At 59.7% G+C, this 24,730-nt stretch overlaps 1 protein-coding gene across 1 annotated transcript in view; it reads right to left on the reverse strand.

The window, feature by feature from the left end:
• Positions 1-24,730, reverse strand: part of LOC140399406 (rho guanine nucleotide exchange factor 3-like) — a 930,630-nt gene that overhangs the window by 785,123 nt on the left and 120,777 nt on the right. Inside the window, exon 4 of the mRNA XM_072488985.1 lies at positions 12,602-12,664. Coding sequence (XP_072345086.1) covers positions 12,602-12,664 — 63 coding nt within the window. The remainder of the gene's footprint in view (positions 1-12,601; positions 12,665-24,730) is intronic.

The raw sequence follows: 24,730 nt of genomic DNA on the forward strand, positions 1-24,730 counted from the left end.
CCTCACCAACCCTCCCGTCATCAACCCCTGTCATCAACCATCTCCCCCCTCATCAACCCTCTCCCCCCTCATCAACCCTCTCCCCCCTCATCAACCACCCCCGTCATCAACCCTCCCATCATCAACCATCTCCCGTCATCAACCCTCCCACGTCATCAACCCTCCCATCATCAAACCCCGTCATCAACCCTCCCCGTCATCAACCCTCCCATCATCAAACCCCGTCATCAACCCTCCTCCTCATCAACCCTCCCACGTCATCAACCCTCCCATCATCAAACCCCGTCATCAACCCTCTCCTGTCATCAACCCTCTCCCCCCTCATCAACCCTCCCCGTCATCAACCCTTTCCCCCCTCATCAACCCTCCCGTCATCAACCCCCGTCAACAACCCTCTCCCCCCTCATCAACCCTCCCCGTCATCAACCCTCCCATCATCAACCCTCCCCTGTCATCAACCCCCCTCATTAACACTCTACCCCTCATTAACCCCCTCCCAGCCCCTCATCAACCCTCTCTCCCCTCATTAACTCTCTCCCCCTCATCAGCCTTCTCCCCCTCATCAACCCGCCCCGTCATCACCCCCGTCATCAACCCTCCCATCATCAAACCCCGTCATTAACCCTCCCCGTCATCAACTCTCTCCCGTCATCAAACCCCCGTCATCAACCCTCTCCCCCCTCATCAACCCTCCCGTCATCAACCCCCATCATCAACCCTCTCCCCCCTCATCAACCATCCCCGTCATCAACCCCGTCAACAACCCTCTACCCCTCATCAACCCTCCCGTCATCAACCCTCCCCTGTCATCAACCCCCCTCATTAACACTCTACCCCTCATTAACCCCCTCCCAGCCCCTCATCAACCCTCTCTCCCCTCATTAACCCTCTCCCCCTCATCAGCCTTCTCCCCCTCATCAACCCTCCCGTCATCACCCCCGTCATCAACCCTCTACCCCCTCATCAACCCTCCCCGTCACCAACCCCCGTCATCAACCCTCCCATCATCAACCCCCGTCATCAACCCTCCCCGTCATCAACCCTCCCATCATCAACCCTCCCCGTCATCAACCCTCTCCCCCCTCATCAACCCTCCCCATCATCAACCCTCCCCATCATCAACCCTCCCCGTCATCAACCCTCCCGTCATCAACCCTCCCCTGTCATCAACCCCCCTCATTAACACTCTACCCCTCATTAACCCCCTCCCAGCCCCTCATCAACCCTCTCCCCCCTCATTAACCCTCTCCCCCTCATCAGCCTTCTTCCCCTCATCAACCCTCCCCGTCATCACCCCCGTCATCAACCCTCCCGTCATCACCCCCGTCATCAACCCTCTTCCCCCTCATCAACCCCCCCGTCATCACCCCTCCCCATCATCACCCCCGTCATCACCCCTCCCCATCATCACCCCCGTCATCACCCCTCCCCGTCATCAACCCCCGTCATCAACCCTCTCCCCCCTCATCAACCCTCCCGTCATCAACCCCCCTCATCAACCCTCTCCCCCCTCATTAACCCTCTCCACAGTCATCAACCATCTCCCCCCTCATCAACCCTCTCCCCCCTCATCAACCCTCTCCCCCCCATCAGCCCTCCCCATCATCAACCCCCATCATCAACCCCCATCATCAACCCCCATCATCAACCCTCCCCTTCATCAACTCTCCCCGTCATCAACCCTCCCCATCATCAACTCCCTTCATCAACCCTCCCCTTCATCAACCCTCCCCATCATCAACCCCCTTCATCAACCCTCCCCTGTCATCAACCCCCCTCATCAACCCTCGCCGTCATCAACTCCCGTCATCAACCCTCTCCCCGTCATCACCCCTTTCCCCGTCAACAGCCCCGTCATCAACCCTCTCCCCATCATCAACCCCGTCATCAACCCTCTCCCCCTCATCAACCCTCCCCGTCATCAACCCTCTCCTGTCATCAACCCCCCTCATTAACCCTCTACCCCTCATTAACCCCCTCCCCCCTTACCAACCCTCCCGTCATCAACCCCTGTCATCAACCATCTCCCCCCTCATCAACCCTCTCCCCCCTCATCAACCCTCTCCCCCCTCATCAACCACCCCCGTCATCAACCCTCCCATCATCAACCATCTCCCGTCATCAACCCTCCCACGTCATCAACCCTCCCATCATCAAACCCCGTCATCAACCCTCCCCTTCATCAACCCTCCCCATCATCAACCCCTTCATCAACCCTCCCCTGCCATCAACCCCCCTCATCAACCCTCGCCGTCATCAACTCCCGTCATCAACCCTCTCCCCATCATCAACCCTCTCCCCGTCATCACCCCTCTCCCCATCATCAACCCCGTCATCAACCCCCGTCATCAACCCTCTACCCCTCATCAACCCTCCCCGTCATCAACCCCCCTCATTAACCCTCTACCCCTCATTAACCCCCTCCCCCCTCACCAACCCTCCCGTCATCAACCCCTGTCATCAACCATCTCCCCCCTCATCAACCCTCTCCCCCCTCATCAACCCTCCCCGTCATCACCCCCGTCATCAACCCTCTCCCCCCTCATCAACCCTCCCGTCATCAACCCCCCTCATCAACCCTCCCCCTCAACATTCCCACGTCATCAACCCTCCCCGTCATCAACCCCCGTCATCAACCCTCCCATCATCAAACCCCGTCATCAACCCACCCCCTCATCAACTCTCCCCGTCATCAACCCTCCCCATCAACCACCCCCATCATCAACCCTCCCCTTCATCAACCCTCCCCATCATCAACTTCCTTCATCAACCCTTCCCTGTCATCAACCCCCCTCATCAACCCTCGCCGTCATCAACTCCCGTCATCAACCCTCTCCCCGTCATCACCCCTCTCCCCGTCATCAACCCCGTCATCAACCCTCTCCCGTCATCAACCCTCCCCGTCATCAACCATCTCCCGTCATCAACCCTCCCATCATCAAACCCCGTCATCAACCCTCCCCTTCATCAACCCTCCCCATCATCAACTTCCTTCATCAACCCTTCCCTGTCATCAACCCCCCTCATCAACCCTCGCCGTCATCAACTCCCGTCATCAACCCTCTCCCCGTCATCACCCCTCTCCCCGTCATCAACCCCGTCATCACCCCTCTCCCCGTCATCAACCCCGTCATCAGCCCTCCCACGTCATCAACCCTCCCATCATCAAACCCCGTCATCAACCCTCCCCGTCATCAACCCTCTCCCCCCTCATCAACCCTCCTCCTCATCAACCCTCCCACGTCATCAACCCTCCCATCATCAAACCCCGTCATCAACCCTCCCCGTCATCAACCATCCCCGTCATCAACCCTCTCCCCCCTCATCAACCCTCCTCCTCATCAACCCTCCCACGTCATCAACCCTCCCATCATCAAACCCCGTCCTCAACCCTCCCCGTCATCAAACCTCTCCCCCCTCATCAACCCTCCTCCTCATCAACCCTCCCACGTCATCAACCCTCCCATCATCAAACCCCGTCATCAACCCTCTCCTGTCATCAACCCTCCCTCGTCATCAACCCTCCCCGTCATCAACCCTCCCATCATCAAACCCCGTCATCAACCCTCCTCCTCATCAACCCTCCCACGTCATCAACCCTCCCATCATCAAACCCCGTCATCAACCCTCTCCTGTCATCAACCCTCTCCCCCCTCATCAACCCTCCCCGTCATCAACCCTTTCCCCCCTCATCAACCCTCCCGTCATCAACCCCCGTCAACAACCCTCTCCCCCCTCATCAACCCTCCCCGTCATCAACCCTCCCATCATCAACCCTCCCCTGTCATCAACCCCCCTCATCAACCCTCGCCGTCATCAACTCCCGTCATCAACCCTCTCCCCGTCATCACCCCTTTCCCCGTCAACAGCCCCGTCATCAACCCTCTCCCCATCATCAACCCCGTCATCAACCCTCTCCCCCTCATCAACCCTCCCCGTCATCAACCCTCTCCTGTCATCAACCCCCCTCATTAACCCTCTACCCCTCATTAACCCCCTCCCCCCTCACCAACCCTCCCGTCATCAACCCCTGTCATCAACCATCTCCCCCCTCATCAACCCTCTCCCCCCTCATCAACCCTCTCCCCCCTCATCAACCACCCCCGTCATCAACCCTCCCATCATCAACCATCTCCCGTCATCAACCCTCCCACGTCATCAACCCTCCCATCATCAAACCCCGTCATCAACCCTCCCCTTCATCAACCCTCCCCATCATCAACCCCTTCATCAACCCTCCCCTGCCATCAACCCCCCTCATCAACCCTCGCCGTCATCAACTCCCGTCATCAACCCTCTCCCCATCATCAACCCTCTCCCCGTCATCACCCCTCTCCCCATCATCAACCCCGTCATCAACCCCCGTCATCAACCCTCTACCCCTCATCAACCCTCCCCGTCATCAACCCCCCTCATTAACCCTCTACCCCTCATTAACCCCCTCCCCCCTCACCAACCCTCCCGTCATCAACCCCTGTCATCAACCATCTCCCCCCTCATCAACCCTCTCCCCCCTCATCAACCCTCCCCGTCATCACCCCCGTCATCAACCCTCTCCCCCCTCATCAACCCTCCCGTCATCAACCCCCCTCATCAACCCTCCCCCTCAACATTCCCACGTCATCAACCCTCCCCGTCATCAACCCCCGTCATCAACCCTCCCATCATCAAACCCCGTCATCAACCCACCCCCTCATCAACTCTCCCCGTCATCAACCCTCCCCATCAACCACCCCCATCATCAACCCTCCCCTTCATCAACCCTCCCCATCATCAACTTCCTTCATCAACCCTTCCCTGTCATCAACCCCCCTCATCAACCCTCGCCGTCATCAACTCCCGTCATCAACCCTCTCCCCGTCATCACCCCTCTCCCCGTCATCAACCCCGTCATCAACCCTCTCCCGTCATCAACCCTCCCCGTCATCAACCATCTCCCGTCATCAACCCTCCCATCATCAAACCCCGTCATCAACCCTCCCCTTCATCAACCCTCCCCATCATCAACTTCCTTCATCAACCCTTCCCTGTCATCAACCCCCCTCATCAACCCTCGCCGTCATCAACTCCCGTCATCAACCCTCTCCCCGTCATCACCCCTCTCCCCGTCATCAACCCCGTCATCACCCCTCTCCCCGTCATCAACCCCGTCATCAGCCCTCCCACGTCATCAACCCTCCCATCATCAAACCCCGTCATCAACCCTCCCCGTCATCAACCCTCTCCCCCCTCATCAACCCTCCTCCTCATCAACCCTCCCACGTCATCAACCCTCCCATCATCAAACCCCGTCATCAACCCTCCCCGTCATCAACCATCCCCGTCATCAACCCTCTCCCCCCTCATCAACCCTCCTCCTCATCAACCCTCCCACGTCATCAACCCTCCCATCATCAAACCCCGTCCTCAACCCTCCCCGTCATCAAACCTCTCCCCCCTCATCAACCCTCCTCCTCATCAACCCTCCCACGTCATCAACCCTCCCATCATCAAACCCCGTCATCAACCCTCTCCTGTCATCAACCCTCCCTCGTCATCAACCCTCCCCGTCATCAACCCTCCCATCATCAAACCCCGTCATCAACCCTCCTCCTCATCAACCCTCCCACGTCATCAACCCTCCCATCATCAAACCCCGTCATCAACCCTCTCCTGTCATCAACCCTCTCCCCCCTCATCAACCCTCCCCGTCATCAACCCTTTCCCCCCTCATCAACCCTCCCGTCATCAACCCCCGTCAACAACCCTCTCCCCCCTCATCAACCCTCCCCGTCATCAACCCTCCCATCATCAACCCTCCCCTGTCATCAACCCCCCTCATTAACACTCTACCCCTCATTAACCCCCTCCCAGCCCCTCATCAACCCTCTCTCCCCTCATTAACTCTCTCCCCCTCATCAGCCTTCTCCCCCTCATCAACCCGCCCCGTCATCACCCCCGTCATCAACCCTCCCATCATCAAACCCCGTCATTAACCCTCCCCGTCATCAACTCTCTCCCGTCATCAAACCCCCGTCATCAACCCTCTCCCCCCTCATCAACCCTCCCGTCATCAACCCCCATCATCAACCCTCTCCCCCCTCATCAACCATCCCCGTCATCAACCCCGTCAACAACCCTCTACCCCTCATCAACCCTCCCGTCATCAACCCTCCCCTGTCATCAACCCCCCTCATTAACACTCTACCCCTCATTAACCCCCTCCCAGCCCCTCATCAACCCTCTCTCCCCTCATTAACCCTCTCCCCCTCATCAGCCTTCTCCCCCTCATCAACCCTCCCGTCATCACCCCCGTCATCAACCCTCTACCCCCTCATCAACCCTCCCCGTCACCAACCCCCGTCATCAACCCTCCCATCATCAACCCCCGTCATCAACCCTCCCCGTCATCAACCCTCCCATCATCAACCCTCCCCGTCATCAACCCTCTCCCCCCTCATCAACCCTCCCCATCATCAACCCTCCCCATCATCAACCCTCCCCGTCATCAACCCTCCCGTCATCAACCCTCCCCTGTCATCAACCCCCCTCATTAACACTCTACCCCTCATTAACCCCCTCCCAGCCCCTCATCAACCCTCTCCCCCCTCATTAACCCTCTCCCCCTCATCAGCCTTCTCCCCCTCATCAACCCTCCCCGTCATCACCCCCGTCATCAACCCTCCCGTCATCACCCCCGTCATCAACCCTCTTCCCCCTCATCAACCCCCCCGTCATCACCCCTCCCCATCATCACCCCCGTCATCACCCCTCCCCATCATCACCCCCGTCATCACCCCTCCCCGTCATCAACCCCTGTCATCAACCCTCTTCCCCCTCATCAACCCCCCCGTCATCACCCCTCCCCATCATCACCCCCGTCATCACCCCTCCCCATCATCACCCCCGTCATCACCCCTCCCCGTCATCAACCCCCGTCATCAACCCTCTCCCCCCTCATCAACCCTCCCGTCATCAACCCCCCTCATCAACCCTCTCCCCCCTCATTAACCCTCTCCCCCGTCATCAACCATCTCCCCCCTCATCAACCCTCTCCCCCCTCATCAACCCTCTCCCCCCTCATTAACCCTCTCCTCCTCATCAACCCACTCCCCCTCATCAACCATCTCCCCCCTCATTAACCCTCTCCCCATTAACCCTCACCCTCCCCGTAATCAACCCCCGTCATTAACCCTCCCCGTCATCAACCCTCTCCCGTCATCAACCCTCCCTCATCATCAACCCTCCCCGTCATCAACCCTCCCCGTCATCAACCCTCTCCCGTCATCAACCCTCCCTCATCATCAACCCTCCCCGTCATCAACCCTCCCATCATCAAACCCCGTCATCAACCCTCCCCGTCATCAACCCTCCCCGTCATCAACTCTCCCCGTCATCAACCCTTTCCCCCCTCATCAACCCTCCCGTCATCAACCCTCCCCTGTCATCAACCCCCCTCATTAACACTCTACCCCTCATTAACCCCCTCCCAGCCCCTCATCAACCCTCTCCCCCCTCATTAACCCTCTCCCCCTCATCAACCTTCTCCCCCCTCATCAACCCTCCCCGTCATCACCCCCGTCATCAACCCTCTCCCCCCTCACCAACCCTCCCGTCATTAACCCCCCTCATCAACCATCTCCCCCCCTCATCAACCCTCCCCCGTCAACAACCCTCTACCCCCTCATCAACCCTCTCCCCCTCATCAACCTTCTCCCCCCTCATCAACCATCTCCCCCCTCATCAACCCTCTCCCCCTCATCAACCTTCTCCCCCTCATCAACCCTCCCCGTCATCACCCCGTCATCAACCCTCTCCCCCCCTCATTAACCCTCTCCCCCTCAGCAACCCTCTCCCCCTCATCAACCCTCTCCCCCCTCATTAACCCTCTCCCCCTCAGCAACCCTCTCCCCCTCATCAACCCTCTCCCCCCTCATCAACCCTCTCCCCCCTCATCAACCTTCTCCCCCTCATCAACCCTCCCCGTCATCACCCCGTCATCAACCCTCTCCCCCCGTCAACAACCCTCTACCCCCTCATCAACCCTCTCCCCCTCATCAACCCTCTCCCCCCTCATTAACCCTCTCCCAGCCCCTCATTAACCCTCTCCCCCATTAACCCTCACCCCATGAACCCTCTCCCCCCACTAATGATTTTTATATTTACAAGTATCATGTGCAGTTAACAATCTGTTTGTTAAATCTTACTCATTGGACAGAATTTTCAAAGTGCAAATTAATTTTTGTCCCAATACATTGTCTGGGGGATTATTGATAATTTATCGTATATTGTGGGAGTGGGGCGGGGGGTTAGAACGTCACTGAGTGGACCATTAACCCTTCACCTCAGTCACAATTCTATCGCACACAGAAAGGCTGTTTGAATCTGTGTCAGAAATCAAGCTCCGAGCGTGGACATTGTGACCCCCACCCCCAACCCCAACCCCACCCCCACCCCCAACCCCAACCCCAACCCCACCCCCTCACTCCCACCCCCTCTCCCCCACCCCCCTCACCCCCACCCCAACCCCAACCCCACCCCCTCACCCCCACCCCCACCCCAGACCCCAACCCCAACCCCAACCCCACCCCCTCACTCCCACCCCCTCTCCCCCACCCCCTCACCCCCACCCCAACCCCAACCCCACCCCCTCACCCCCACCCCCACCCCAGACCCCAACCCCAACCCCAACCCCACCCCCTCACCCCAACCCCAACCCCACCCCCTCACCCCAACCCCAACCCCACCCCCTCACCCCCACCCCACCCCCACCCCCTCACCCCCACCCCAACCCCACCCCCTCACCCCAACCCCAACCCCAACCCCTCACCCCAACCCCAACCCCACCCCCTCACCCCCACCCCCACCCCAGACCCCAACCCCACCCCCAACCCCAACCCCAACCCCTCACCCCCAACCCCAACCCCAACCCCACCCCAACCCCAACCCTAACCCCAACCCCAACCCCACCCCCTCACCCCAACCCCAACCCCACCCCCTCACCCCCACCCCCTCACCCCCACCCCCTCACGCCCACCCCAACCCCAACCCCACCCCCTCACCCCCACCCCCACCCCAGACCCCAACCCCAACCCCAACCCCACCCCCACCCCCACCCCAACCCCACCCCCTCACCCCAACCCCAAGGCCCAACCCCACCCCCTCCCCCCCACCCCAACCCCACCCCCTCATCCCACCCCAACCCCACCCCCTCACCCCCACCCCATCCCAGACCCCAACCCCAACCCCAACCCCAACCCCAACCCCAACCCCAACCCCACCCCAACCCCAACCCCAACCCCAACCCCTCACCCCCAACCCCAACCCAACCCCACCCCAACCCCACCCCAACCCCAACCCCAACCCCAACCCCTCACCCCCAACCCCAACCCCAACCCCAACCCCAACCCAACCCCAACCCCACCCCAACCCCAACCCCAACCCCAACCCCACCCCAACCCCAACCCCAACCCCTCACCCCAACCCCAACCCCAACCCCAACCCCTCACCCCCAACCCCAACCCCAACCGCACCCCAACCCCAACCCCAACCCCAACCCACCCCCTCACCCCCACCCCCACCCCAGACCCCAACCCCAACCCCACCCCCTCAGCCCCACCCCCACCCCAGACCCCAACCCCAACCCCATCCCATCACCCCCACCCCCACCCCAGACCCCAACCTCAACCCCACCCTCTCACCCCAACCCCAACCCCACCCCAACCCCAACCCCAACCCCTCACCCCAACCCCAACCCCACCCCCTCACCCCAACCCCACCCCCTCACCCCCACCCCCATCCCAGACCCCAACCCCAACCCAACCCCCTCACCCCAACCCCAACCCCACCCCCTCACCCCCACCCCCACCCCAGACACCAACCCCAACCCCACCCCCTCACCCCCACCCCAGACCCCAACCCCAACCCCACCCCCTCACCCCCACCCCAGACCCCAACCCCAACCCCACCCCCTCACCCCCATCCCACCCCAGACCCCATCCCAACCCCACCCCCTCACCACCACCCCAGACCCCAACCCCAACCCCAACCCCACCCCCACCCCAACCCCAACCACACACCAACCCCAAACCCACCCCCACCCACACCCCCAACCCCAACCCCTCACACCCAACCCCAACCCCTCATGCCCACCCCCAACCCAACCCCAACCCCAACCCCACCCCCACCCACACCCCCAACCCCAACCCCTCACCCCCAACCCCAACCCCTCACCCCCAACCCCAACCCCTCACCCCCAACCCCTCACGCCCACCCCCCAACCCAAACCCCAACCCCACCCCAACCCCAACCCCACCCCAACCCCAACCCCAACCCCACCCAAACCCAAACCCCACCCCCACCCCCAACCCCAACCCCTCACCCCCAACCCCAACTCCTCACCCCCACCCCCAACCCCACCCCCACCCACACACCCACCCCAACCCCACCCCCAACCCCAACCCCTCACCCCCACCCCAGACCCCCACCCCAGACCCCAACCCCACCCCCTCACCCCAACCCCAACCCCAACCCCACCCCAACCCCAACCACAACCCCAACCCCTCACCCCCACCCCCTCACCCCCACCCCCAACCCCAACCCCAACCCCAACCCCACCCCCTCACCCCCACCCCAGACCCCAACCCCACCCCAACCCCACCCCAACCCCAACCCCACCTCCAACCCCCACCCCAACCCCACCCCCAACCCCACCCCCACCCCCAACCCCAACCCCATCCCCAACCCCAACCCCAACCCCACCCCAACCCCAACCCCACCCCAACCCCACCCCCTCACCCCCACCCAGACCCAACCCCAACCCCACCCCCTCACCCCAACCCCACCCCCAACCCCAACCCAACCCCACCCCCACCCCAACCCCAACCCCAACCCCAACCCCACCCCAACCCCAACCCCACCCCCAACCCCAACCCCAACCCCAACCCACCCAACCCAAACCCCACCCCCAACCCCAACCCCAACCCCAACCGCACCCCCAACCTCAACCCCAACCCCACCCCCAACCCCAACCCCACCCCACCCCAACCCCACCCCCCAACCCCACCCCAAACCCCAACCCCACCCCCAACCCCAACCGCACCCCCAACTCCAACCCCAACCCCACCCCAGACCCCACCCCAACCCCAAACCCACCCCCAACCCCAACCCCACCCCAACCCCAACACCACACCCAACCCCACCCCAGACCCCAACCCCACCCCCTCACCCCCACCCCAGACCCCAACCCCAACCCCACCCCCCCACCCCGGACGCCAACCCCAACACCAACCCCAACCCCAACCCCACCCAACCCCAACCCCACCCCCAACCGCAAACCCAACCCCAACCCCACCCCAACCCCACCCCAACCCCACCCCAACCCCAACCCCACCCCAACCCCACCCCCACCCCAACCCCAACACCAACCCCACCCCAACCCCAACCCCACCCCCAACCCCAACCCCAACCCCAAACCCATCCCAACCCCAACCCCACCCCCAACCCCAACCCCAACCCCACCCCCAACCCCAACCCCAACCCCACCCCAACCCCATCCCCAACCCCACCCCCAATCCCACCCCCAACCCCAACCCCAATCCCACCCCCAACCCCAACCCCAACCACACCCCCAACCCCACCCCCAATCCCAACCCCACCCCAACCCCACCCACAACCCCACCCCCAAACCCACCCCCAACCCCACACCAACCCCACCCCCAACCCCAACCCCAACCCCAACCCCAACCCCACCCCCCCACCCCGGACACCAACCCCAACACCAACCCCAACCCCAACCCCACCCCCAACCCCAACCCCACCGCAGACCCCAACCCCAAACCCACCCCAACCCCAACCCCACCCCCAACCCCAACCCCAACCCCACCCCAACCCCACCCCAACCCCACCCCAACCCCACCCCAACCCCACCCCAACCCCACCCCAACCCCACCCCAACCCCACCCCAACCCCACCCCAACCCCACCCCAACCCCATCCCCAACCCCACCCCAACCCCATCCCCAATCCCACCCCCAACCCCAACCACACCCCCAACCCCACCCCCAATCCCAACCCCACCCCAACCCCACCCACAACCCCACCCCCAAACCCACCCCCAACCCCACACCCCATCCCAACCCCACACCCCACCCCAACCCCACCCCCAACCCCAACCCCACCCCCAACCCCAACCCCACCCCCAACCCCAATCCCACCCCCAACCCCAAACTCACCCGAACCCCACCCCTACCCCACCCCCAACCCCACCCCCAATCCTACCCCCAACCCCACACCCCACCACACCCCAACCCCACCCCCAACTCCAACCCCAACCCTACCCCCAACCCCAACCCCAACCCCAACCCCAGACCCCAACCCCAAACCCCAACCCCAACCCCAGACCCCAACACCACCCCAACCCCAACCCCAGACCCCAGACCCTAACCCCAGACCCCAACACCACCCCAGACCCCAACCCCAAACCCAGACCCCAGACCCAACCCCACCCCAGACCCCAACCCCACCCCAGACCCCAACCCCACCCCCAGACCCCAACCCCAACCTCACCCACAGACCCCAACCCCAACCCCCACTCTTAACCCACAATTGGCTGGATTTTGTACCTGGAATGATTGGCTGAAGCGTTTGAGTTTGGAGACGGGCTTCACCCTCTTGTGACTGGGCTCCTGCTGAAAGAGAATCAGTTAAACAGAGTGAAGATCCCCCCCCTCACCTTCCCGTGTACACCCCCTCTCTCCGTGCACACCCTCGCCTTCCTGTGTACACCCCCTCTCTCCGTGTACACCCTCGCCTTCCCGTGTACACCCTCGCCTTCCTGTGTACACCCCCTCTCTCCGTGTACACCCTCACCTTCCCGTGTACACCCCCTCTCTCCGTGTACACCCTCGCCTTCCTGTGTACACCCCCTCTCTCCGTGTACACCCTCGCCTTCCCGTGTACACCCTCGCCTTTCTGTGTACACCCCTCTCTCCGTGTACACTCTCACCTTCCTGTGTACACCCCCTCTCTCCGTGTACACCCTCACCTTCCCGTGTACACCCCCGCTCTCCGTGTACACCCTCGCCTTCCTGTGTACACCCCCTCTCTCCGTGTACACCCTCACCTTCCCATGTACAACCCCTCTCTCTGTGTACACCCTCGCCTTCCTGTGTACACCCCCTCTCTCCGTGTACATGCTCGCCTTCCTGTGTACACCCCCTCTCTCCGTGTACACCCTTGCCTTCCCGTGTACACCCCCTCTCTCCGTGTACACCCTCACCTTCCAGTGTACACCCCCTCTCTCCGTGTACACCCCCTTTCTCCGTGTACACCCTCGCCTCCTGTGTACACCCCCTCTCTCCGTGTACACCCTTGCCTTCCTGTGTACACCCCCTCTCTCCGTGTACACCCTCGCCTTCCTGTGTACACCCCTTCTCTCTGTGTACACCCCCTCTCTCCGTGTACACCCTCACCTTCCCGTGTACACCCCCTCTCTCTGTGTACACCCCCTCTCTCCGTGTACACCCTCGCCTTCCCGTGTACACCCCTCTCTCCGTGTACACCCTCGCCTTCCCGTGTACACCCCCTCTCTCCGTGTACACCCTCGTCTTCCCGTGTACACCCCCTCTCTCCGTGTACACCCTCGCCTTCCCGTGTACACCCCCTCTCTCCGTGTACACCCACGCCTTCCTGTGTAAACCCCCTCTCTCAGTGTACACCCCCTCTCTCCGTGTACACCCCCTCTCTCCGTGTACACCCTCACCTTCCCGTGTACACCCCCTCTCTCTGTGTACACCCCCTCTCTCCGTGTACACCCTCACCTTCCTGTGTACACCCCCTCTCTCCGTGTACACCCTCACCTTCCCGTGTACACCCCCTCTCTCCATGTACACCCTCACCTTCCCGTGTACACCCCCTCTCTCCGTGTACACCCTCACCTTCCCGTGTACACCCCCTCTCTCCGTGTACACCCTCGCCTTCCTGTGTACACCCCCTCTCTCCGTGTACACCCTCGCCTTCCCGTGTACACCCCTTACCTTCCCATGTACACCCCCTCTCTCCGTGTACACCCTCGCCATCCCGTGTACACCCCCTCTCTCCGTGTACACCCTCGCCTTCCCGTGTACACCCCCTCTCTCCGTGTACACCCTCGCCTTCCTGTGTACACCCCCTCTCTCCGTGTACACCCCCTCTCTCCGTGTACACCCCGTCTCTCCGTGTACACCCCCTCTCTCCGTGTACACCCTCGCCTTCCTGTGTACACCCCTCACCTTCCCGTGTACACCCTCACCTTCCCATGTACACCCCCACCTTCCCGTGTACACCCCCTCTCTCTGTGTGCAACCCCTCTCTCCGTGTACACCCACACCTTCCCGTGTACCCCCCTCACCTTCCTGTGTACACCCCCTCTCTCCGTGTACACCCTCACCTTCCCGTGTACACCCTCGCCTTCCCGTGTACACCCCCTCTCTCCATGTACACCCTCACCTTCCTGTGTACACCCCCTCTCTCCGTGTACACCCTCACCTTCCTGTGTACACCCCCTCTCTCCGTGTACACCCTCGCCTTCCTGTGTACACCCCCTCTTCCCCTGTACACCCTCATTTTCCCGTGTACGCCCCCTCTCTCCGTGTACACCCTCGCCTTCCTGTGTACACCCCTCACCTTCCCGTGTACACCCCTCACCTTCCCGTGTACACCCCCTCTCTCCGTGTACACCCTCACCTTCCCATGTACACCCCCCACCTTACCGTGTACACCCTCACTTTCCCGTGTACACCCCCTCTCTCCGTGTACACCCTCACCTTCCCGTGTACCCCCCTCACCTTCCTGTGTACACCACCTCTCTCTGTGTGCACCCCCTCTCTCCGTGTACACCCCTCACCTTCCCGTGTACACCCCTCACCTTCCCGTGTACACCCTCACCTTCCCATGTACACCCCCCACCTTCCCGTGTACACCCTCACTTTTCCGTGTACACCCCATCTCTCTGTGTGCACCCCCTCTCTCCGTGTACACCCTCACCTTCCCGTGTACCCCCCTCACCTTCCTGTGTACACCCCCTCTCTCTGTGTACACCCTCACCTTCCCGTGTACACCCTCGCCTTCCCGTGTCCACCCCCTCTCTCCATGTACACCCTCACCTTCCTGTGTACACCCCCTCTGTCCATGTACACCCTCAGCTTCCTGTGTACACCCCCTCTCTCCGTGTACACCCTCACCTTCCCGTGTACACCCCCTCTCTCTGTGTACACCTCCTCTCTCTCAGTGTATGCCCCCTCTCTCTGTGTACACCCCCGCTCTCCGTGTACACCCCCGCTCTCCGTGTACACCCCCCGCTCTCCATGTACACTCCCGTGTCTGTGTACACCCTCGCTCTCTGTGTACACCCCCTCCGCTCTCCTTGTACATCCCCTCCGCTCTCCTTGTACATCCCCTCTCTCCGTGTACACCCCCTGCTCACCATGTACACCCCCGCTCTCCGTTTACACCCCCCCCGCTCTCCTCCGTGTACACCTCCCGCTCTCCGTGTACACCTCCCCGCTCTCCGTGTACACCCTCCACTCTCTGTGTACACCTCCCCGCTCTCCGTGTACACCCTCCACTCTCCGTGTACACCTCCCCGCTCTCATTGTACACCAATCCCAGTGTACACCCCCTCTCAGTGTACACCCCCACTCAGTGTACAACCCCTCTCAGTGTACAACCCCTCTCAGTGTACACCCCCTCTCATTGTACATCAATCCCAGTGTACACCCCCTCCCAGAGTACACCCCCTCTCAGTATACACCCCTTCTCAGTGTACACCCCCTCTCAATATACACCCCCTCTCAGTGTACATCCCTCTCAGTGTACACCAATCCCAGTGTACACCCCCTCTCAGTGTACACCCCCTCTCAGTGTACACCCCCGCTCAGTGTACGCTCCTTCTCAGTGTACACCCTCTCTCAGTGTACACCCTCTATGTGTACACCCCCTCTCAGTGTACACCCTCTCTCAGTGTACACCCTCTCTCAGTGTACACCCTCTCTCAGTGTACACCCTCTCTCAGTGTACACCCCTTCACAGTGTACACCCCCTCTCAGTGTACACCCCTTCTCAGTGTACACTCCCTCTCAGTGCACATCAATCCCAGTGTACACCCCCTCTCAGTGTACAGCCCCTCTCAGTGTACACCCCCTCTCAGTGTACACCCCCTCTCAGTGTACACCCCCTCTCAGTGTACACCCCCTCTCAGTGTACGCCCCCTCTCAGTGTACGCCCCCTCTCAGTGTACACCCCTTCTCAGTGTACACTCCCTCTCAGTGCACATCAATCCCAGTGTACACCCCCTCTCAGTGTACACCCCCTCTCAGTGTACACCTCCTCTCAGTGTACACCCCCTCTCTGTGTACACCCTCTCTCAGTGTACACCCCCTCTCAGTGTACACCCCCTCTCAGTGTACACCCCCTCTCAGTGTACACCCCCTCTCTGTGTACACACAGCCTCACCTTTGTCAAGGAAGGGTCCCTTTAAGAAATGTTTTTCTCCTATCACATGGGTTCAGTGATGTCATTGTGTGGGTGGAGCTGGGCTGTGGCTCTGAGTTTCACTGTCGCTTTGAGTTTGAGCCACTTTGTACAGCACAGGTTGGAAGTAAGTTTTTTGTTCTCTATCTGCATTTTGTTTCCAGACTGCTTGATAACTTGAAAAGAGATAATTGTTTTCTGGAAGAAATTTAAGCTGTTTTCGAAAGGACACGAGGGTATCCGTACCAGGGTTGGAGTGTTGTACGCTGGGCCACTCCTTTCAAAAGGGCTTTATGGTTTATTTCGATTGGATTTGTTTATTGTCACGTGTACCGAGGTCCAGTGAAAAGTATTTTTCTGCGAGCAACTCAACAGATCATTAAGTACATGGGAAGAAAAGGGAAGAAAAGAAAATACATAATAGGGCAACACAAGGTCCACAATGTAACTACATAGACACCGGCATCGGGTGAAGCTTACAGGGTGTAGTGTTAATGAGGTCAGTCCATAAGAGGGTCATTTAGGAGTCTGGTGACAGTGGGGAAGAAGCTGTTTTTGAGTCTGTTCGTGCGTGTTCTCAGACTTCTGTATCTCCTGCCCGATGGAAGAAGTTGGAAGAGTGAGTAAGCCGGGTGGGAGGGATCTTTGATTATACTGCCCGCTTTCCCCAGGCAGCGGGAGGTGTAGACAAAGTCAATGGATGGGAGGCGGGTTCGTGTGATGGACTCGGCTGTGTTCACGACTCTCTGAGGTTTCTTGCGGTCTGGAACAGCGAAAGGGGGAATTTATGAAGGGTTATATAGACAGTACTGTAGCTGTGCGGGGTATTTCTGCTGGTAGTTCATAAAAATCCTTACGGTGTGTTTCAAAAATGTTATCAAAATTCGTAGAATAAACTTTGTTTTTGATTAAGAGTGCTTCCGGCCTCTGTTGTATAACAGCTGCGAGGCAGGGCCGTGCGCTCATCGTAACCAAAATACACAGCGGTAGGTCAGGTGGATTCCATGATATACTTTGGGGTTTTCTAAACCCTGGCCCATAGCACCTTCCTGTACACACACCACCTCTACCCTGCGTACATAGCCACTGCTCCCTCTGTACACCCAACCTCCCCTCCCTGTGTACTCTGTGTGTACGCCCCACTGTATGTACACACTTCCTTACATATGACACATCCCTCTGTGTGCACCCCCTTCTCAAGTACACCCCCCATCTGGCCGCATCCCCCTCTGGCCGGACCCCCCCCCCTCCGACCACACCCCCCCCTCCGAACGCACCCCCCCTCCGACCACACCCCCCCCTCCGACCGCACCCCCCCTCCGAACGCACCCCCCCCTCCAACCGCACCACCCCTCAGACCGCACCCCCCCCTCCGACCGTACCCCCCCTCCGACCACACCCCCCTCCGACCACACACCCCCCTCCGACCGCACCCCCCCTCCGAACGCACCCCCCCTCCAACCGCACCCCCCCTCCGACCGCACCCCCCCTCCGACCGCACCCCCCCTCCGAACGCACCCCCCTCCGACCACACCCCCCCTCCGACCACCCCCCCCCTCCGACCGCACCCCCCTCTCCGACCGCACCCCCCCTCCGACCGCACCCCCCCCTCCGACCGCACCCCCTCCGACCACACACCCCCTCCGACCACACACCCCCCTCCGACCACACAACCCCCTCCGACCACACAACCCCCTCCGACCACACACCCCCTCCGACCACACCCCCCTCCGACCGCACCCCCCCTCCGACCGCACCCCCCCCTCAGACCGCACCCCCCCTCCGACCGCACCCCCCTCCGACCGCACCCCCCTCCGACCGCACCCCCTCCGACCACACCCCCTCCGGCCACACCCCCCCTCCGACCACACCCCCCTCCGACCACACCCCCCTCCGACCACACCCCCCCTCCGACCACCCCCCCCCTCCGACCACCCCCCCCTCCGACCACCCCCCCCCGACCACACACCCCCTCCGACCGCACCCCAGCTCCGACCGCACCCCCCCTCAGGCCGCACCCCCCTCAGTGGTAGGTAAAGCCGGTATTTATGTGTTTTTGATGCAGTTTGTGATGGGACTGTGGTGATACCTGGTATTGCAGTACCTGAGAGGCGGATGCCCATTGGCTAGACCCAGGAGTCTACCATTGGCTGATGTACATATCCCCGCCCTGAGAGGCGGGGTATAAGAACCGGTGCCGTCCCAGCAGCCTTCACTTTCTGTATCGAAGCTGCTGGGTCCAGTTCTAGCTGACTAAAGCCGATTAGTTATGACTCTCCTTGTCTCGAGAGTAAGTGATTGCGCATCAGGAAACTCTTGAGTAGCGATGATAAGCACCGGGGGTCCCGGGATTTGTGGGAGTACTGGGTGTCCCGGGGGTTCCTGGGGTTTCCGGGGGCAGGGGGGGGGGTTTATATTCTGCTCAATAACAAGAAGTGATTTAATTCAAAATTGAAGGTCTATTAATTAAGGATCCCTGTCAAACCCCCCCTCCACCCGACCCCCACCCCCCCGCCACCCGACCCCCACCCCCCACCCCCCCTCCACCCGACCCCCACCCCCCCCGCCACCCGACCCCCATCCCCCCCACACATCCCCACCCCATCCACCACCCCCACCCTCCCCACCCCCCCACACCATTCCCCCACCCCCCAAACCCACCCCCCCTACCCCCACATCTCACCCTACTACCACACCACCCCATCCCCCAAACTATCCCGGCCCCCCCCCGCCCCCACTCTCGGGAGGCCTGTTCACTGACAGTGCAACTCAGAGTGGGAGCAGACTAGTTGCAGAAACCATCTCCCAAGCACGTCACAGGCACAGCTGACCAAAGTGGGACGAGGGAGAAGTGGTGACATTTCTGAGCCAATGCGGATCGAGCCAGCTCACTGCTCAGCCCTCCCGCCCGCACCGGCTCCTGCACAGGGCCCACAATTACTTCCACACAGCAGCCCCTTTAAGGGTCCTCTCACACCCAGCTCTGGGTACATCTGCCTCCAGCTCAAATTACTACTTCACCAAATAAGGTTGTAATGAGCTGTCAACGGAACGCACCAGAAGAATGAGGCAGGTTAGAGGACGGACTCAAAGCCCCATCCTGCCACAGACCACAAACACCAGAAAAAGCATCAACTTCAAACACCACTCACTCCCCCTCCCCACAATCCCAATGGACTCAGCCCCCTTCCCGTTCACTCCCACTGTATACAATCCCAATGGACCCAAACCCCTTCCCATTCACTCCCACTCTACACAATCTCAATGGACCCAAACCCCTTCCCATTCACTCCCACTGTACACAATCCCAATGGACTCAGCCCCCTTCCCATTCACTCCCACTGTACACAATCCCAATGGTCCCAACCCCCTTCCCGTTCACTCCCACTGTACACAATCCCAATGGACCCAACCCCCTTCCCATTCACTCCCACTGTACACAATCTCAATGGACCCAAACCCCTTCCCATTCACTCCCACTGTACACAATCCCAATGGACCCAAACCCCTTCCCGTTCACTCCCACTGTCCACAATCCCAATGGTCCCAAACCCCTTCCCATTCACTCCCACTGTACACAATCTCAATGGACCCAAACCCCTTCCCGTTCACTCCCACTGTCCACAATCCCAATGGTCCCAAACCCCTTCCCATTCACTCTCAATGTACACAATCCCAATGGACCCAAACCCCCTCCCGTTCACTCCCACTACACAATCCTAATGGACCCAAACCCCTTCCCGTTCACTCCCACTGTACACAATCCATATGGACCCAAACCCCCTTCCCATTCACTCCCACTACACAATCCTAATGGACCCAAACCCCTTCCCGTTCACTCCCACTACACAATCCCAATGGACCCAAACCCCTTCCCGTTCACTCCCAGTCTACACAATCCTAATGGACCCAAACCCCTTCCCATTCACTCCAACTGTACACAATCCATATGGACCCAAACCCCCTTCCCATTCACTCCCACTACACAATCCTAATGGACCCAAACCCCTTCCCGTTCACTCCCACTACACAATCCCAATGGACCCAAACCCCTTCCCGTTCACTCCCAGTCTACACAATCCCAATGGACCCAAACCCCTTCCCATTCACTCCCATTGTACACAATCCCAATGGACCCAAACCCCTTCCCGTTCACTCCCACTGTACACAATCCCAAAGGACCCAAACACCTTCCCGTTCACTCCCACTGTACACAATTCCAATGGACCCAAACCCCTTCTCGTTCACTCCCACTGTACACAATCCCAATGGACCCAATCCCCTTCCCGTTCACTCCCACTGTACACAATCCCAATGGACCCAAACCCCTTCCCGTTCACTCCCACTGTACACAATCCCAATGGACCCAAACCCCTTCCCGTTCACTCCCACTGTACACAATCCAAATACACCCAAACCCCTTCCCGTTCACTCCCACTGTACACAATCTCAATGGACCCAAACCCCTTCCCGTTCACTCCCACTGTACACAATTCCAATGGACCCAAACCCCTTCCCGTTCACTCCCACTGTACACAATCCCAATGGACCCAAACCCCTTCCCGTTCACTCCCACTGTACACAATCCCAATGGACCCAAACCCCTTCCCGTTCACTCCCACTGTACACAATCCCAATGGACACAAACCCCTTCCCGTTCACTCCCACTGTACACAATCCCAATGGACCCAACCCCCTTCCCGTTCACTCCCACTGTACACAATCCCAATGGACCCAAACCCCTTCCCGTTCACTCCCACTGTACACAATCCCAATGGACCCAACCCCCTTCCCGTTCACTCCCACTACACAATCCCAATGGACCCAAACCCCTTCCCGTTCACTCCCACTACACAATCCCAATGGACCCAACCCCCTTCCCGTTCACTCCCACTACACAATCCCAATGGACCCAAACCCCTTCCCGTTCACTCCCACTACACAATCCCAATGGACCCAACCCCCTTCCCGTTCACTCCCACTGTACACAATCCCAATGGACCCAAACCCCTTCCCATTCCCTCCCACTGTACACAATCCCAATGGAGCCAAACTCCTTCCCGTTCACTCCCACTGTACACACTCCCAATGGACCCAAACCCCTTCCCATTCCCTCCCACTGTACACAATCCCAATGGAGCCAAACTCCTTCCCGTTCACTCCCACTGTACACAATCCCAATGGACCCAACCCCCTTCCCATTCCCTCCCACTGTACACAATCCCAATGGACCCAACCCCCTTCCCGTTTACTCCCACTACACAATCCCATTGGACCCAACCCCCTTCCCGTTTACTCCCACTACACAATCCCAATGGACCCAAACCCCTTCCCATTCCCTCCCACTGTACACAATCCCAATGGAGCCAAACTCCTTTCCGTTCACTCCCACTGTACACAATCCCAATGGACCCAAACCCCTTCCCGTTCACTCCCACTGTACACAATCCCAATGGACCCAAACCCCTTCCCGTTCACTCCCACTGTGCACAATCCCAATGGACCCAACCCCCTTCCCGTTTACTCCCACTACACAATCCCAATGGATCCAACCCCCTTCCCGTTCACTCCCACTACACAATCCCAATGGACCCAAACCCCTTCCCATTCACTCCCACTACACAATCCCAATGGACCCAACCCCCTTCCCATTCACTCCCACTACACAATCCCAATGGACGCAACCCCCTTCCAGTTCACTCCCACTACACAATCCCAATGGACGCAACCCCCTTCCAGTTCACTCCCACTACACAATCCCAATGGACCCAAACCCCTTCCCGTTCACTCCCACTGTACACAATCCCAATGGACCCAAACCCCGTCCCATTCACTCCCACTGTGCACAATCCCAATGGACCCAAACCCCTTCCCGTTCACTCCCACTGTGCACAATCCCAATGGACCGAAACCCCTTCCCGTTCACTCCCACTCTACACAATCCCAATGGACCCAACCCCCTTCCCCTTCACTCCCACTGTGCACAATCCCAATGGACGCAAACCCCTTCCCGTTCACTCCCAGTGTACACAATCCCAATGGACCCAAACCCCTTCCCGTTCACTCCCACTGTACACAATCCCAATGGACCCAAACCCCTTCCCGTTCACTCCCACTGTACACAATCCAAATACACCCAAACCCCTTCCCGTTCACTCCCACTGTACACAATCTCAATGGACCCAAACCCCTTCCCGTTCACTCCCACTGTACACAATTCCAATGGACCCAAACCCCTTCCCGTTCACTCCCACTGTACACAATCCCAATGGACCCAAACCCCTTCCCATTCACTCCCACTGTACACAATCCCAATGGACCCAAACCCCTTCCCGTTCACTCCCACTGTACACAATCCCAATGGACACAAACCCCTTCCCGTTCACTCCCACTGTACACAATCCCAATGGACCCAACCCCCTTCCCGTTCACTCCCACTGTACACAATCCCAATGGACCCAAACCCCTTCCCGTTCACTCCCACTGTACACAATCCCAATGGACCCAACCCCCTTCCCGTTCACTCCCACTACACAATCCCAACGGACCCAAACCCCTTCCCGTTCACTCCCACTACACAATCCCAATGGACCCAACCCCCTTCCCGTTCACTCCCACTACACAATCCCAATGGACCCAAACCCCTTCCCGTTCACTCCCACTACACAATCCCAATGGACCCAACCCCCTTCCCGTTCACTCCCACTGTACACAATCCCAATGGACCCAAACCCCTTCCCATTCCCTCCCACTGTACACAATCCCAATGGAGCCAAACTCCTTCCCGTTCACTCCCACTGTACACACTCCCAATGGACCCAAACCCCTTCCCATTCCCTCCCACTGTACACAATCCCAATGGAGCCAAACTCCTTCCCGTTCACTCCCACTGTACACAATCCCAATGGACCCAACCCCCTTCCCATTCCCTCCCACTGTACACAATCCCAATGGACCCAACCCCCTTCCCGTTTACTCCCACTACACAATCCCATTGGACCCAACCCCCTTCCCGTTTACTCCCACTACACAATCCCAATGGACCCAAACCCCTTCCCATTCCCTCCCACTGTACACAATCCCAATGGAGCCAAACTCCTTTCCGTTCACTCCCACTGTACACAATCCCAATGGACCCAAACCCCTTCCCGTTCACTCCCACTGTACACAATCCCAATGGACCCAAACCCCTTCCCGTTCACTCCCACTGTGCACAATCCCAATGGACCCAACCCCCTTCCCGTTTACTCCCACTACACAATCCCAATGGATCCAACCCCCTTCCCGGTCACTCCCACTACACAATCCCAATGGACCCAAACCCCTTCCCATTCACTCCCACTACACAATCCCAATGGACCCAACCCCCTTCCCATTCACTCCCACTACACAATCCCAATGGACGCAACCCCCTTCCAGTTCACTCCCACTACACAATCCCAATGGACGCAACCCCCTTCCAGTTCACTCCCACTACACAATCCCAATGGACCCAAACCCCTTCCCGTTCACTCCCACTGTACACAATCCCAATGGACCCAAACCCCGTCCCATTCACTCCCACTGTGCACAATCCCAATGGACCCAAACCCCTTCCCGTTCACTCCCACTGTGCACAATCCCAATGGACCGAAACCCCTTCCCGTTCACTCCCACTCTACACAATCCCAATGGACCCAACCCCCTTCCCCTTCACTCCCACTGTGCACAATCCCAATGGACGCAAACCCCTTCCCGTTCACTCCCAGTGTACACAATCCCAATGGACCCAACCCCCTTCCCATTCACTCCCACTGTGCACAATCCCAATGGACCCAAACCCCTTCCCGTTCACTCCCACTACACAATCCCAATGGACCCAACCCCCTTCCCATTCACTCCCACTGTGCACAATCCCAATGGACCCAACCCCCTTCCCATTCACTCCCACTGTACACAATCCCAATGGACCCAACCCCCTTCCCATTCACTCCCACTGTGCACAATCCCAATGGACCCAAACCCCTTCCCATTCACTCCCACTACACAATCCCAATGGACCCAAACCCCTTCCCGTTCACTCCCACTGTACACAATCCAAATACACCCAAACCCCTTCCCGTTCACTCCCACTGTACAGAATCTCAATGGACCCAAACCCCTTCCCGTTCACTCCCACTGTACACAATTCCAATGGACCCAAACCCCTTCCCGTTCACTCCCACTGTACACAATCCCAATGGACCCAAACCCCTTCCCGTTCA

This window comes from Scyliorhinus torazame, chromosome 22 (genome assembly GCF_047496885.1).
Source record: "Scyliorhinus torazame isolate Kashiwa2021f chromosome 22, sScyTor2.1, whole genome shotgun sequence".
NCBI classification, from domain to species: Eukaryota; Metazoa; Chordata; class Chondrichthyes; order Carcharhiniformes; family Scyliorhinidae; genus Scyliorhinus; species Scyliorhinus torazame.